At 42.7% G+C, this 13861-nt stretch overlaps 1 protein-coding gene across 2 annotated transcripts; it reads left to right on the forward strand.

Moving 5' to 3' along the window:
- The first annotated feature begins 1204 nt into the window (after positions 1 to 1204).
- On the forward strand, positions 1205 to 9040 carry LOC113043323 (protein Njmu-R1-like). Of its 2 annotated transcripts, XM_026202611.1 has the most exons (10): positions 1205 to 1556; positions 2013 to 2087; positions 2401 to 2526; positions 3614 to 3742; positions 3865 to 3922; positions 4057 to 4176; positions 4279 to 4343; positions 4423 to 4562; positions 4649 to 4752; positions 8004 to 9040. In XM_026202611.1, exons 1-10 carry the CDS (start codon positions 1408 to 1410, stop codon positions 8220 to 8222), a joined length of 1185 nt encoding a protein of 394 aa, XP_026058396.1. In that variant the 5' UTR covers positions 1205 to 1407; the 3' UTR covers positions 8223 to 9040. The 2 variants fall into 2 exon arrangements, with proteins under 2 accessions (XP_026058396.1, XP_026058404.1); XM_026202619.1 differs by lacking the exon at positions 2013 to 2087.
- Positions 9041 to 13861: the final 4821 nt, after the last annotated feature.

Below are 13861 nucleotides of genomic sequence, written 5' to 3' on the forward strand. Positions count from 1 at the left end.
CTCTGCTGCTCTTTCATCACCACCTCCAGCTCCATGAAGTCCCCCAGGCCCTCCACACAATCAACATGCACCCTGGTTTGTCCCACCATGTACAGCCTCCTCTCTTTCTTCACCTGCCCCACTTGACCAAGTGCATCCGTCAAAACCTTGACAAGCCCATGTGGGTCGTTGGTAGGGGTTATCGAGTAGTTTGACAGCTTTGGTCCTTCTGTATCTGGTCTCTCATAGAAGATCAACTGTCCAGTACCATCCTGGAAGTCCCTGAGTTTCAGGCGTCCTGTGGGAACTTTGAAAAACGTGTCCTGCTGACGGATGACAGTCCCGTCCGAACCGCTCAGCTCCTTTGCACGCTGCGTGAGATAAGACAAGTCACGTAAAACTGCTTTTATTTCTACATTTGACGGCATGTTTAAAATGTATGCCGATTACAGTAGAGTACTATAATGTAATCTGGTGTAGAGCAGCAGTGCACGCAGATATTGTGCTCGTGATGTTTGGCGCGCTTGACGCAAACCTCTTCAGCGCATGCGCAGTAGTGAATCCGCTTTGATTCATCCAAGTGACTCGGATCTTTTGAAACGAAAAAGAACCATTCACATCGTGTGACATCATTACGTTGTTGCAATAATAGTCTTTGTGTGCTATTTTAAAACATACTGTCATCTTTTTTTAATGTACTTAAGTGTTCGAAACCTAAATGTTATTGGAGTTATCTGTATTATCTATTTTGTTTACATAACATTAATAAAAAAAAAATTATTTTGGGGGTTATTTCATTTAACTGATTCGTTACAAACACTTATGTCGACCAAAACGCCTTTTTTACTTTATTACAATTTTCGTGTCTACATATTTATTAAAGACAATGTATTATTAATTATTATTTATTATTAAAAGAGTGTTTAAATATCAAAAACGTTTTCCACACAAATTACAACAAAACATTTCCCCTCCAGTTGACTGGGAATAACTGTAAAAAGTGGCCTAATAATAATAAATTGGTTTCAGACTTCTTACATTATTAACATACATCAAATAAGTTGATATGCCACTAAAAGCCAATTCACTTTCATTGTACCCAAGCCTAAAAACCCACCCTGGACTGGTGGTGTGATGAAAATATGAGTCAGTGCATTAGAGCGAACACAAATGACTCCTTAACTTAAAAGATTCATTCAGAACATCGATTCGTTCCGTTCACAATCACAGCGCATGCGTACCAGTATCGCTGTCACTACTATGACTTTAGTTAAATGTCACGTAGCATTCAAATAGATTTTTTAACAAAATAGTGACACGGCTTCAGTGCGTTAACAACTTTGTGACTGACATTTATTAATTATCGGAACTGCACGTAATCCGTAGCAGATATCAGTGTCGCTCGTCTTTTTTTGGCTCTGTAGAGACATGTTTACATCCCAGACCTCTTCCTTCCAGGAGTCCATAGACGTGGATGAAAGGGATGCAGACTTCGACAACGAAGAGATCGCAGGATACAGCCCAAAAATACAGCAGATTAACAGCTACTATGCCATATACTACTACCAGAACACAAGGTGCAGTGGTTTCCACATGTAACTATGCCATGCATTAGGTAACGTTATGCTAAGGAGGCTTTCCAAATGCTGGATCCTTTACAAAATTCTAGTTGTTTTTAGGAATAATTTGCACTTTTATCCCGGATATTAAGGAGTACATGAGATGTAAGCTTGCATAGTTAGCTCTAGCTAGTCTTTTGCATTTTTCTAGGTTATATTAACAATTCATTTGAATTAAACATTCACTTGCATGACTCAAAGCCATGCTCAAAACCAGGAATTTCTTTAATTTGAAGCATAGTTCATAATAGTGGTTTAGCCCAATGAAGTCATATGACTGTGTTTTGGATGAGTACATGGTATATAGACATTTTAAAACACCATGCATGGCCATGTAGGCCATTGAGAATCCTGGGAGATCTTAACATATTAATAATGCTTCTGAAGTATTAAACCCATTATCAAACTACCCAGATCTGAGGCTTCTGGAGAGAGTGTGGCCTGGAGCCAGAGGAGGTCAGACTCAACCACAAGTCAGGAAGACTTTAGGTAAAAAGGGTCCATCCGTCATTTTTCAGTCATTTCAGTCCCGTGGCTTTCAGTGTTCAGCTTCAATCAAAAACAAACAAAAAACGCTCAGGATTCTGCGTCTGGCTTTTCATCATGTTGGTTTGCACACATCATTCATAACCATTGAACTAATCTGTCTAACGTCAGACTGTGTACCATATTTCTGTTGGATTGTATCTGTTAGGTGCCGCTGGTGAACATCATTGCTTCATTGACTGCTTATCTGTCCAATTGTTCACTCTGTCCTTCATTGTTGATATTCTAGTTTAACACATGTTTTCCACTCTTAAAGTCTGACGCTGCTGGACGCCAGCTTGCCCCCCGAGGCCGAGCCGGAGCTACGAAGCTACATCTCCCGCAGGCTGAGCAAGGGCGCTTTGCTCGGGGGCATGGGGAACATTGCCACGGTGGAGCTAAGGTACATCATATCAGTGTTGTTATTGTTTAAGTCCCCCTGTGGTGGAAATCGAGTGTGTAACATTATTTACATGTCTGTCTGGGGTTTTTAGTATGCTTAAAGACAAACCATGCACAAATTCATCAGTCAACACATTGTTGAGCATTTTCTCCTAAAACCTGCTGAGTACCAAAGTATCAGAAATGTGGTTTGAAACAGCCTATTTCTTACCATCACAAACATGTAATCAGTCTCATCGGCTGTTTGGATGGGACTTTATGTATCATTAGCAAAGCGTTTCTACCTAAGGATGTTGATTTTTAGACGGTCGCTTCCTGAGATGATGAAGGTTTGTGTAACAGCAACACATGATTAGCTGTTTGATAACATATTCAAGTCAAAAGCTAATGATATCCGAAGTTGCAGAGAGCAGTACATACGATTCTGATACACTGACGTAGCGGACCATGGATAACGCGCTCTTCATCTTCTTTTCCTGAATCAGTTTTTTCATTCAAACATATATGGCTGAATTATTCCAGGGTCCTAGTGGGAGTGAGATACTGGAATAATTAGTTAATAATTAGTTTAGACTGGGACTAATTTGCATATTCGTGGTTCCTCGTACACTAAATGTGGTAGTTTCACAAATTATTGACTTCAGGGGGACTTTAAAACTAAAACTCTTGAAAAATAAGAGTAATAAAATAGAAAATGTTCGATGAAAAATAGAAAATGATAGTTGGAAATGTTGCTTTGGCAACTAACTGAAATAAGTCATTTTAGTTTGACTACTAAATCTAAAAAATAAAAATACATTTGAGCTTAATAGAAATACACAAAAATGATACGAACGTGGCAAAATTGCTAAAAATCAAAAACGTAAAATATCAAAATGAAAGCTAATTCAAAATATCAAAATAAATAATAGTGTATAAATAGTGCTAAAAAAAGAGTATAATATACTTATAACAAGCTAAAGAGTATAATATAATTAATACATTTGCATGACTTATTGTTTAGTATCCTTCAGTGCAGAACTAAATATCCAGATCATATCTCATTGCCGTTGTATAATCTGAAGTGATTGAGTGTTTGTGTGTTGAAGCGTCCCTGAGCAAGCGCTGGGCTGTTACTGCTGTCTGCTGGAGCAGGAGAAATCTCCAGAACAGCCTGAGGCCGACGGCAACGGCTGGGTGGTGTGTCTCCTCGGAGGATCAGAGAAGGGCCTAAATATATATCCTTAAACCACAAACGACTGACAATTAAACTGTAGGAAAAACAGCATTGTGCACTAAAGAATGAAGTGACATGAAATCTTAATAGGATATGTGAAACATTTTCTTTAACCCTGCAAACGTTTAGAATTGAACTAGACAAGTACGTCCAGGGTCTCCAGGGCTGTTTGACTCTAGAGGTGAGGACCGTTTTTGCCACTGACAGTGGAAATAATCATGTTGAAACCCTGCCAGTGTTTTGAAGTCCTGTCTGCTAGCACACAGCTTTTTATATGCATTTGCTGTAAATCTTTTTGGCAACCTCTGGCTACAGATGCAGAATTTGGAGACCGAAGTCAGGCCCTACCTGAACCGCTGGTATGAAGAGTCAGTTATGCACATTCACAGAGTGGTTCAGCTGCTGCAGACGAACCTCGGCTACCTTCTGCATGCTGTAAGAAACCACTGCTGTCTAGATCAGATACGTTTCATAAAATCATAATTGAAAGCAATAATATACTGTATTATATGAAATGGAACTACTTCTCTGCTGCAGGCTTTGAGTCACAAGCTTTTCGAGGTCACAGGGGCAGATGAGAAGACAAAAGCAGATATAGCAAGGTAAGTGCAACAACATTATATTCAAAGCTGCTACATTTTTACAGTTGTAAATTACAACTTCGATTGATTGTCTTGTTAGATTTATCAAAGCAGCAAGCCTGCAGGGTCTAGTTCAGGAAGACAGCACTGCAGCCTCCCTCTGTAAGGCCATCTCAGAGGACTCTCACAGCAGCCTGATCATCGACTGCTCCACCAGCCCACCTACACTCACCAACAGAGGTCAGCAGCAGCACCATCACCTCTACTAAATGCACAGACTTCCAGAAATGTCTTCTTTTGATAATGTTGTGTTGGTATCTCTGCAGTCAGTAACCGATTCTGCGATGACTGGATCCAGGCCTTCCTCAATGCTGCTGAGCGCTTTAACCCTTTCCTTCTCCGCCAAATCCTGGAGAACTTTAAACTTAAGGTTCATTTGCTTCTGATTAAGTTTTACTAGGTTAATACTAAAAATAGTAACCTAGTATCCAGACAATATATTTAACAGTTGTATGGCATTCACTGATCTGTGATGCTTACTTATTTTGCTTATATTAAATATACTTATATTTACTTATATATATTGTCACGGGAGGAGCACAAGACAGACACAGTGGGCGTGGCGTCAGGCCTCGGAGAGGCTTTTATTAACAGAAATCATAAAATAACAGGGAATAAAAGTGGCCAAAGGGGGAAAGTGTCCAAAATAACAGGGAATCTGGTGTCCTCGTCGTGCTGCGGGGTATGTGTAGGTCGGGCAGTGTTCATGGAGGAAGGGTCCAGGTAAGGGGCGGAGTCCGGCGGCCGCACGCGCTCCCCTCCTTGGTCCGGGGCGCGAGGGGCGGCGGCTTCCTCTAGCGGCCGCGTCTCTCTCGTTGGCCGCGGCGCTGGTAGGGGATGGACGGCCCGGCATCCTGGCCCGTCGGCCGTGTAAACGGGTGCGGTTCCCATCCGGATCGCGGGTCCGGCAGCTCACGTCTTGGTGGCGCGGGAGTCCCTCAACGCACCCTTCCTGGACCCACGAGGACACCAGCGTGCATGCACGGGGAAGAGACCGGTCTCCTGAGGAGAGGCGCGTTGGGCTTTTAAACAGCGGCGGTAATGAGGCTCCACTTCCTTCAGGTGTGCCCCATCACACGCCGCCAGCCCTGACTCGTCCAGCGCCCCTCCTCTCACACACCCGCTCCAGTCGGGAGCCTGGTGAAGGGCGGCGATTTAGGACGGGGTGCCGGTGATAATCAGGGAGGAGGCAGCTGACTCGTCACATTCCCCCTCCCAAGCGACATCCCCGTCATCAGGGCGCCGCCCACACGGGAGTGCTACCATCCTCAACCAGGCTCCAAACGGTCGGAGTGGGCGGGGCTTCCTCTCCGGGCGGTCCTCCCTCTCGCAGCGCACCAGAACAGGGACAGAGAAACCGGGTTTTAGTGACAGCCTCAACCAACCACAGGGTAAAATGACAATGGAAAAGTCACTTACCCCTTGTGTGGCTGGGAGGCTGTCCCCAGTTTTCCTCCGTCCCAGTCTGGGTTCTCACGAACGTTTGCAAGCGAGAGGGAGTGACGTCACCAGACGTTTCCCAACTGCGCTGTCTAGGCTCCGCCTGCCCGCATTCTCCACCAGTGTCACGGGAGGAGCACAAGACAGACACAGTGGGCGTGGCGTCAGGCCTCGGAGAGGCTTTTATTAACAGAAATCATAAAATAACAGGGAATAAAAGTGGCCAAAGGGGGAAAGTGTCCAAAATAACAGGGAATCTGGTGTCCTCGTCGTGCTGCGGGGTATGTGTAGGTCGGGCAGTGTTCATGGAGGAAGGGTCCAGGTAAGGGGCGGAGTCCGGCGGCCGCACGCGCTCCCCTCCTTGGTCCGGGGCGCGAGGGGCGGCGGCTTCCTCTAGCGGCCGCGTCTCTCTCGTTGGCCGCGGCGCTGGTAGGGGATGGACGGCCCGGCATCCTGGCCCGTCGGCCGTGTAAACGGGTGCGGTTCCCATCCGGATCGCGGGTCCGGCAGCTCACGTCTTGGTGGCGCGGGAGTCCCTCAACGCACCCTTCCTGGACCCACGAGGACACCAGCGTGCATGCACGGGGAAGAGACCGGTCTCCTGAGGAGAGGCGCGTTGGGCTTTTAAACAGCGGCGGTAATGAGGCTCCACTTCCTTCAGGTGTGCCCCATCACACGCCGCCAGCCCTGACTCGTCCAGCGCCCCTCCTCTCACACACCCGCTCCAGTCGGGAGCCTGGTGAAGGGCGGCGATTTAGGACGGGGTGCCGGTGATAATCAGGGAGGAGGCAGCTGACTCGTCACATTCCCCCTCCCAAGCGACATCCCCGTCATCAGGGCGCCGCCCACACGGGAGTGCTACCATCCTCAACCAGGCTCCAAACGGTCGGAGTGGGCGGGGCTTCCTCTCCGGGCGGTCCTCCCTCTCGCAGCGCACCAGAACAGGGACAGAGAAACCGGGTTTTAGTGACAGCCTCAACCAACCACAGGGTAAAATGACAATGGAAAAGTCACTTACCCCTTGTGTGGCTGGGAGGCTGTCCCCAGTTTTCCTCCGTCCCAGTCTGGGTTCTCACGAACGTTTGCAAGCGAGAGGGAGTGACGTCACCAGACGTTTCCCAACTGCGCTGTCTAGGCTCCGCCTGCCCGCATTCTCCACCAGTGTCACGGGAGGAGCACAAGACAGACACAGTGGGCGTGGCGTCAGGCCTCGGAGAGGCTTTTATTAACAGAAATCATAAAATAACAGGGAATAAAAGTGGCCAAAGGGGGAAAGTGTCCAAAATAACAGGGAATCTGGTGTCCTCGTCGTGCTGCGGGGTATGTGTAGGTCGGGCAGTGTTCATGGAGGAAGGGTCCAGGTAAGGGGCGGAGTCCGGCGGCCGCACGCGCTCCCCTCCTTGGTCCGGGGCGCGAGGGGCGGCGGCTTCCTCTAGCGGCCGCGTCTCTCTCGTTGGCCGCGGCGCTGGTAGGGGATGGACGGCCCGGCATCCTGGCCCGTCGGCCGTGTAAACGGGTGCGGTTCCCATCCGGATCGCGGGTCCGGCAGCTCACGTCTTGGTGGCGCGGGAGTCCCTCAACGCACCCTTCCTGGACCCACGAGGACACCAGCGTGCATGCACGGGGAAGAGACCGGTCTCCTGAGGAGAGGCGCGTTGGGCTTTTAAACAGCGGCGGTAATGAGGCTCCACTTCCTTCAGGTGTGCCCCATCACACGCCGCCAGCCCTGACTCGTCCAGCGCCCCTCCTCTCACACACCCGCTCCAGTCGGGAGCCTGGTGAAGGGCGGCGATTTAGGACGGGGTGCCGGTGATAATCAGGGAGGAGGCAGCTGACTCGTCACAATATTATTATTATTTTTATTATTATTTATACATTTATTATAACATTTCTGAAAAAGTTATGTTAACCTTGTTACATGAAAATTTGAAATTCTTTCATCATTTACATTTAACCCCATATTTTTCCAAACCTGTATGAATTTCTTTCTTTTGCTGAACACAAAGATAATATATTTTTTTAGAATGTCGATAACCAAACAGGTTTCATTCCCATTGACTTCTATAGTTTTTTTGCTCCATGCAATGGAAGTCAATGGGAACAGATTAAAAATGGTGACATTCGGAAATGGCAAATCATAATTTTGACTGTCTTTAACGTGCACAATGATTCTCCATGCAGGCCATTCAGGACATGAACCACCTGAAGCGCTTCATCCGTCAGGCTGAAATGAGCCACTACGCTCTGTTCCACTGCTGTCTGTTCCTGCAGAGCTGTGGGAACGGGGACGTGCTGCTGCAGAACGCACGGGCCGAGCACAGCAGCCTTCCTGAGGCCTGTGGAGTCATAACTGTGCTGGAGGAGTTCCTCGGGGAACATGCACAGGGATCACTGTACTGACACCACAGGGATTCATAAACTCACCTATCTGAGAGCACCTAGGGAGCAGATGCCCAGAACTCCAGTTTAACACCCATAATCATAGCAGTGTGGTTTGACAAACTTGAATTAAAAACACTAAGTATAGCAGGGGGTATATCTTTGTGTGTAGTAGAGGTTGAAGATTATGCTGTGCTTAAAAATTCTAAACTAAATAGATCCTATGAAATAGACCAATGAAAAAAACCTGTGTGATCAAACTTTATTTTAATAATTTTTCTCAGTAATGTGTATATATTAATACAATACTATTTATATGTGATTCTAGAATGAAGTCTCTATTGTGTAGCAGTCATTGTTTTGAAGATGTGATTTTTAAAACAGACAGTCCTTTACATTTATTGAAATTAATTAGGAAACTAGTCACATAATCATGAAGCTCTGCACAACCCAATAGCCTGTTAACAGTCTACTATACTCTACTGTACCATGACCTGCATGGCATATTTCTTTATATTTTAAATTCTTAATCATATCCTATTCTTTTATTCTTAATTCCTATAATAATAATTTATTTGATTTATGTTCTTGTTTGCTATTTCAGAATGTTTCTTACCAAAGATAAAATATCTGATAATGATAAAACTGGGTGTAGCGGTTGAAAATCACAGAATTGGGAGAAAAATATCCCTTAAACGTATTTGATCCAGTTGTAAATGGTGATAATGTGTATTAGTATCATGATTTATGGTTTGACATGACCGTATTGTCAATAATTTGTTCCAGGAACATTTTATTTGTGTGAATTTGTAAGAATTAAAGAAATGTTCAACACTGTGCATAGATTCGCTGTTAATACACCTAACCTTGATTCTTGAATTCATGTAAATAACATATTGTAAATTAACACAGGAAAAGTTGTGGGGCAGGTGTTATTTTAACAGGATTTCAGCAGATTTAGCATTAGACTTGGATAGAGGGCACAATAATTTATTACCAAGTTCAGTGTATCACAGGAGGACAACAGAATTGCAAACTGTAACATCTTCACCATAAACCTATTCCTTATATTTTGTTATACAATAGTCTGCACACGTCTACAATTATTGAATTTTACAGAAAGTCACCAGCCAAATAATGAAATGTATATATATAGGCAAATATCACTAAAGGAAATAACACTAAATAACAATATATTTTGTACTTCTATTAAATTGGTTATATGTACCTACAGTGTTAAAGTATGTAAAGTAAAAAGTCTTGAAAAAATATGATTTAACATACCAAGGTTAAATAAAACAACATTATAATCCATTTGCTGTATACACAACCACACAAAGGTTTTTAACATCATACATACTGTTTTATGAGGCACTAATGGAACAACATTAATATACAAATTCAAAACAAATCCAGATGGATCTTATTCTATACACATTTATATAATGTAGCTCTCTTTTAATGATACTTTATTTTCATTTATTTGGTATGGTTGAATATATTTGATAAACTCATCTTTTGGGAAACTTAATTGTGTTTTAAAGTATGGCAAGTATCACTCTGCAACCAATGTCAAAAGCTACCATTCCATGTAGAGAAAATCCTAGGTAGAAAGTCACATTCTCATTTGAATTTGGCAAGGATGCAGAAAAAAATGGAATGATTCTGATGTTGCTTTGATCAGACACCCGAACAAACAGATTTTCCATTTTTAGTGTATCCAGTATCTCATTTAAGCTCTTTTACAATGTCTGGGTTTCTCCACACTTATCCACCTTGCCACTTGAGGCATCTCTCACTGAGGGTTCCTTTGCAGAGAGCAGGTAAAGGACTATTGTAACGTTACCACCTCCAAGTTGGAAAATGTTCATCTGTCTCATTAATGGTGAAGCCTCCTCCTCTTGAACGATGTGAAAGAAAAAATCCTTTAAGAGCAGTAATATCAGTGATGTCCTCTGGTTGAATTTCAGCTGTTGAGCAACAAATGCATCCTCATTGAAACGGGTGTAAGCTACTTTCAAAAGGTCAATTTCAAAAGGTCAATTTCCTTCAGCAGGTTTTCAACAAAGCCTGTGATGTATGACTGTTCAAACTCTTCACTCATGAACACAAAAGTGAGTATCAACTCTGGTTTCTGCTGGCGATAGTTTGTGCATAACTCTGACTGTGCATAACGGCAAAGTTTTGCACATCCTTTCTGGATCAAGAGACCTTTTACAACAGAGAATGATGAAACACAGTACACCTACTCTGTTGTTTGACACAGGTATAGACACCCATCCAGATGACTATTGAGCTAATAGACTTGAACTGTAGCATCTACATGACTCATTGGCATACCAACACCACTGATTTGTTCAAGAACGTGAGCAAGTGATGGTGAGCAAGACACTTGGGCAAGGCTTGACCATTTCTTATTATTTAAGAATTAAATTAAAACAAGCTTCATGGACACCTCACTGCCTCAATCTTGCCTGAAGGGCCAATGCAGTGCAGAGTTTTCCTCCAACCCTGATCAAAGTCATCTGCCTGTGATTTTCTAATGATCCCAAAAACATTGATTAATTGGTTTGATTAAAATTTATTTTGAATTGTGACAAGACAAAAGACATGTTATTGACACTTCACTGTTTAGCTTAGATGATCGAGGACAGTTTGAAATTCCGCAACAATCAGTCATTGTTCTACAGTGATGACCATTTGAATGGAAAACGGATGTATGACAAACAAAATTAAGGATTACGGCAACAACAAACATTTATCATCATCCCAGTCTTGCTCAAATTGACCCATCACGGAGGAGCAGGTTTGACCCAGGCAGCAGATTCACTGTCCAAACAGGCTATCATGTCATTTAGAAGACCACCACTCTCAGGCCTCTCACTACTGCTGTGAGATTCTGCAAAAAATAAAACATGACCACTGGTTTGGTAAATACATTTCATTTTCAGGTACAAAATATAGCAAATGCGTTAAGATGACCTAGTTATTCCCCTGACACATAGAAATCCCATATTCTTTATGCCATGCTCACAGGAGTCAACACCAATATTGTAGGAATGACCAGTCATCCTGTAATTTTCAAGATCTTACCAATTGTGTGTTCAGTCAATTTTCTAATCACAGGGTTTGGGAAATCATAGATGCAATCAGCCACTTCTGTAAATGGAGAACAATTTCAGCACACTGGGCTAAATATATGAACTTTTACCGTGTAAATCTATAATGAGAGTCGGCAGAGACTTAGGCCCACCATGTTCTCCCACACTGGTTGACCATTGGGGAGTGTCATAAAGGGCTTCTTCAGCAACTGCAATTAATCATTAGAAATCTTCATCAGTCATTTTTGGAACAGATTAAAGCAATATACAATAATTTTACCAATGACTCAGTATTATACAGTGGGCAAGGCAAACATACATGAAGACATTTGAACTCAAAAATAAAGTTATTATACACACATTTTCGAGATGGTAAAACATCGTAGTCACAGTCCGTCAGTAAAAACTCCTCTGTGCTTTGCTCCATTTCATTGCCTGTGTGCAAACTGTCTTGTGTCTTATCAGCAACTGAGGACAAAAATTGTAAGAATGATTCTTGTAGGAATATACATCGATATCCATAAATGTATTTCAAATGTTCTTTTGCCTGGGAAGTTTCCCAAACACACGATTGACGAGGATGTTTATCTCCTAAAAGGATTAACTGGTTCCCCCCAAAATGAAGAATCTGTCCTATTTAAGTCCTTCCAAACCCATAAGACTTTCATTCATCTTCAAAACACAAATGATATTTTACTGAAACCTTAAGAGATTTCAGTACCTCCATTTAAAGTCCATTAGACCAAAACTTTTGAGAAACAAAGAGATTGTTATTGAACACTTATCGATATGACTGAATTGACTCGACACCACTGGATGAGAACAAAACATGAACTGAACTAAACAGGATGGTGGCACTATTGTTTTATTGTTTTCTGTAGAACTGCTTTACAGCTGAATCACTTCCTGCAACACTGACACTATACTGAACTGAATCAATACTGAACTAACAACATTGCTGCCTATTCTATTGATCTGAACTGACTTGAGATAAATAATGACACTATTGTCTTTTAGAGCTGCTTTTAGCAGAAGCTGAACTGTCCCCATGGCTTAGTTGGAAATGACTATTTCCTGTTAATCTCTGTAAAGCTGTTTTGACGCAATCTGTAGAATATTGTATAAAAAATGGCGACTTGGCCTGACAGTTCTGTTAATGGTATTACAGAAAACAATCAAAAGTCAACGGGAGGAAGAAGTGGAGAAAGTCGCATCCCAAATGTGGGACATACCAGTGAAGGACTCTTGATGGGTGCTGTTCACTGAAGTGCTGCTGGTCTCATTATTTGACTCTTCACTCCGGCTAGAAGGAATTTCAGGGTTGTTATCTGGCACCAGCTCCCTAATCTCAATAACACACAAAACACATTCAGAGCATTATAAATCTCATACAAAAACAACCACTGATGAGAAGTGTCATAAAGAGCAGTGGTACCCATCGATGATAGATCCAGATCTGTCTGGGCCATTGAGCAGCATGGCTTTCCACAGCTGGTCCATCCACTCCTGCCTGACATCAGCTGTGTCTGCAGCCTGACAGTACAAAGTTCACAGATGTTTATGGACATAAAGAGAGTATTCATAATTCTGTCTGTCACAACAAGCACAATCCATGTTCCTTTTTAAAAACTACTACGTCCTACGCCCTGCCTTAGTCTCAACAAAGTAACATTGTTCACATGTGGTTACTGGTAGACCACATCCTCAAACACAGATTACAGACACTCTCTTGACCATCATGAAAACTCGCCAGCATTTTCTTCTTCCCATTTTCATTGTGATCTCAAATAGATAGCGATTGTTCTCCGATCTGCTGACCTCCCGCACAGACTGAACCTGTTTGGCCATGTGAAGAGAACATGTCATTAACACGAGAAGCACTTATTTGGCCTTCTAATGACCAGTTTAGCAGCATCCACACAATGAAACATTACAAACCGACTTTACCTCATATATGTAATACTGGCCCCTGAGGTCTAACTGTTGGAGTTCAAGAGAAACAGTGGATTAATCATAGCAACAACAGCTTTTGGCCGAATAACATTCAATTTTATTTTTAATCTAAAGCAAGGGTCCTCAACAGATGGGCCACCATTTTTTAAATCTTAAACATTGCAGAAAAATACAGTAATATCTTCATGCAAACTATGGCATAAGAAGTCCACAATGCACCATACAAATTTAAATATTAAATCAAACACTTGAATACTTACAGCACTTCCGTGTTTTTTAGTGTAGAAAAAAAGAGTTGTATTGTAAAGCCTGAACCAGTAAGTCACCCACCGAAGCCTCTGAGGAAAATACATTAAACCACTGAGCAAAGAGATCTCCTCAGGTGGACATATTATGTAGTAATTAGTATTGGGGGTAACTTGAGTTACGTAATCAGATTACTTTTTTTCCAAGTAACTTGTAAAGTAACGCATTACTTTTTAATTTATAATAAAATATCTTTATAATAGAGTTACTTTTCAAAAAATTAATGCCAGTTATTTGTTTTACCATTTATTGACTGACACGTCTCCTGTCCCCATATTGGGCGAAATCGCAAGTACAGAG

This window comes from Carassius auratus, chromosome 3 (genome assembly GCF_003368295.1).
Source record: "Carassius auratus strain Wakin chromosome 3, ASM336829v1, whole genome shotgun sequence".
In the NCBI taxonomy this organism is placed as follows: domain Eukaryota; kingdom Metazoa; phylum Chordata; class Actinopteri; order Cypriniformes; family Cyprinidae; genus Carassius; species Carassius auratus.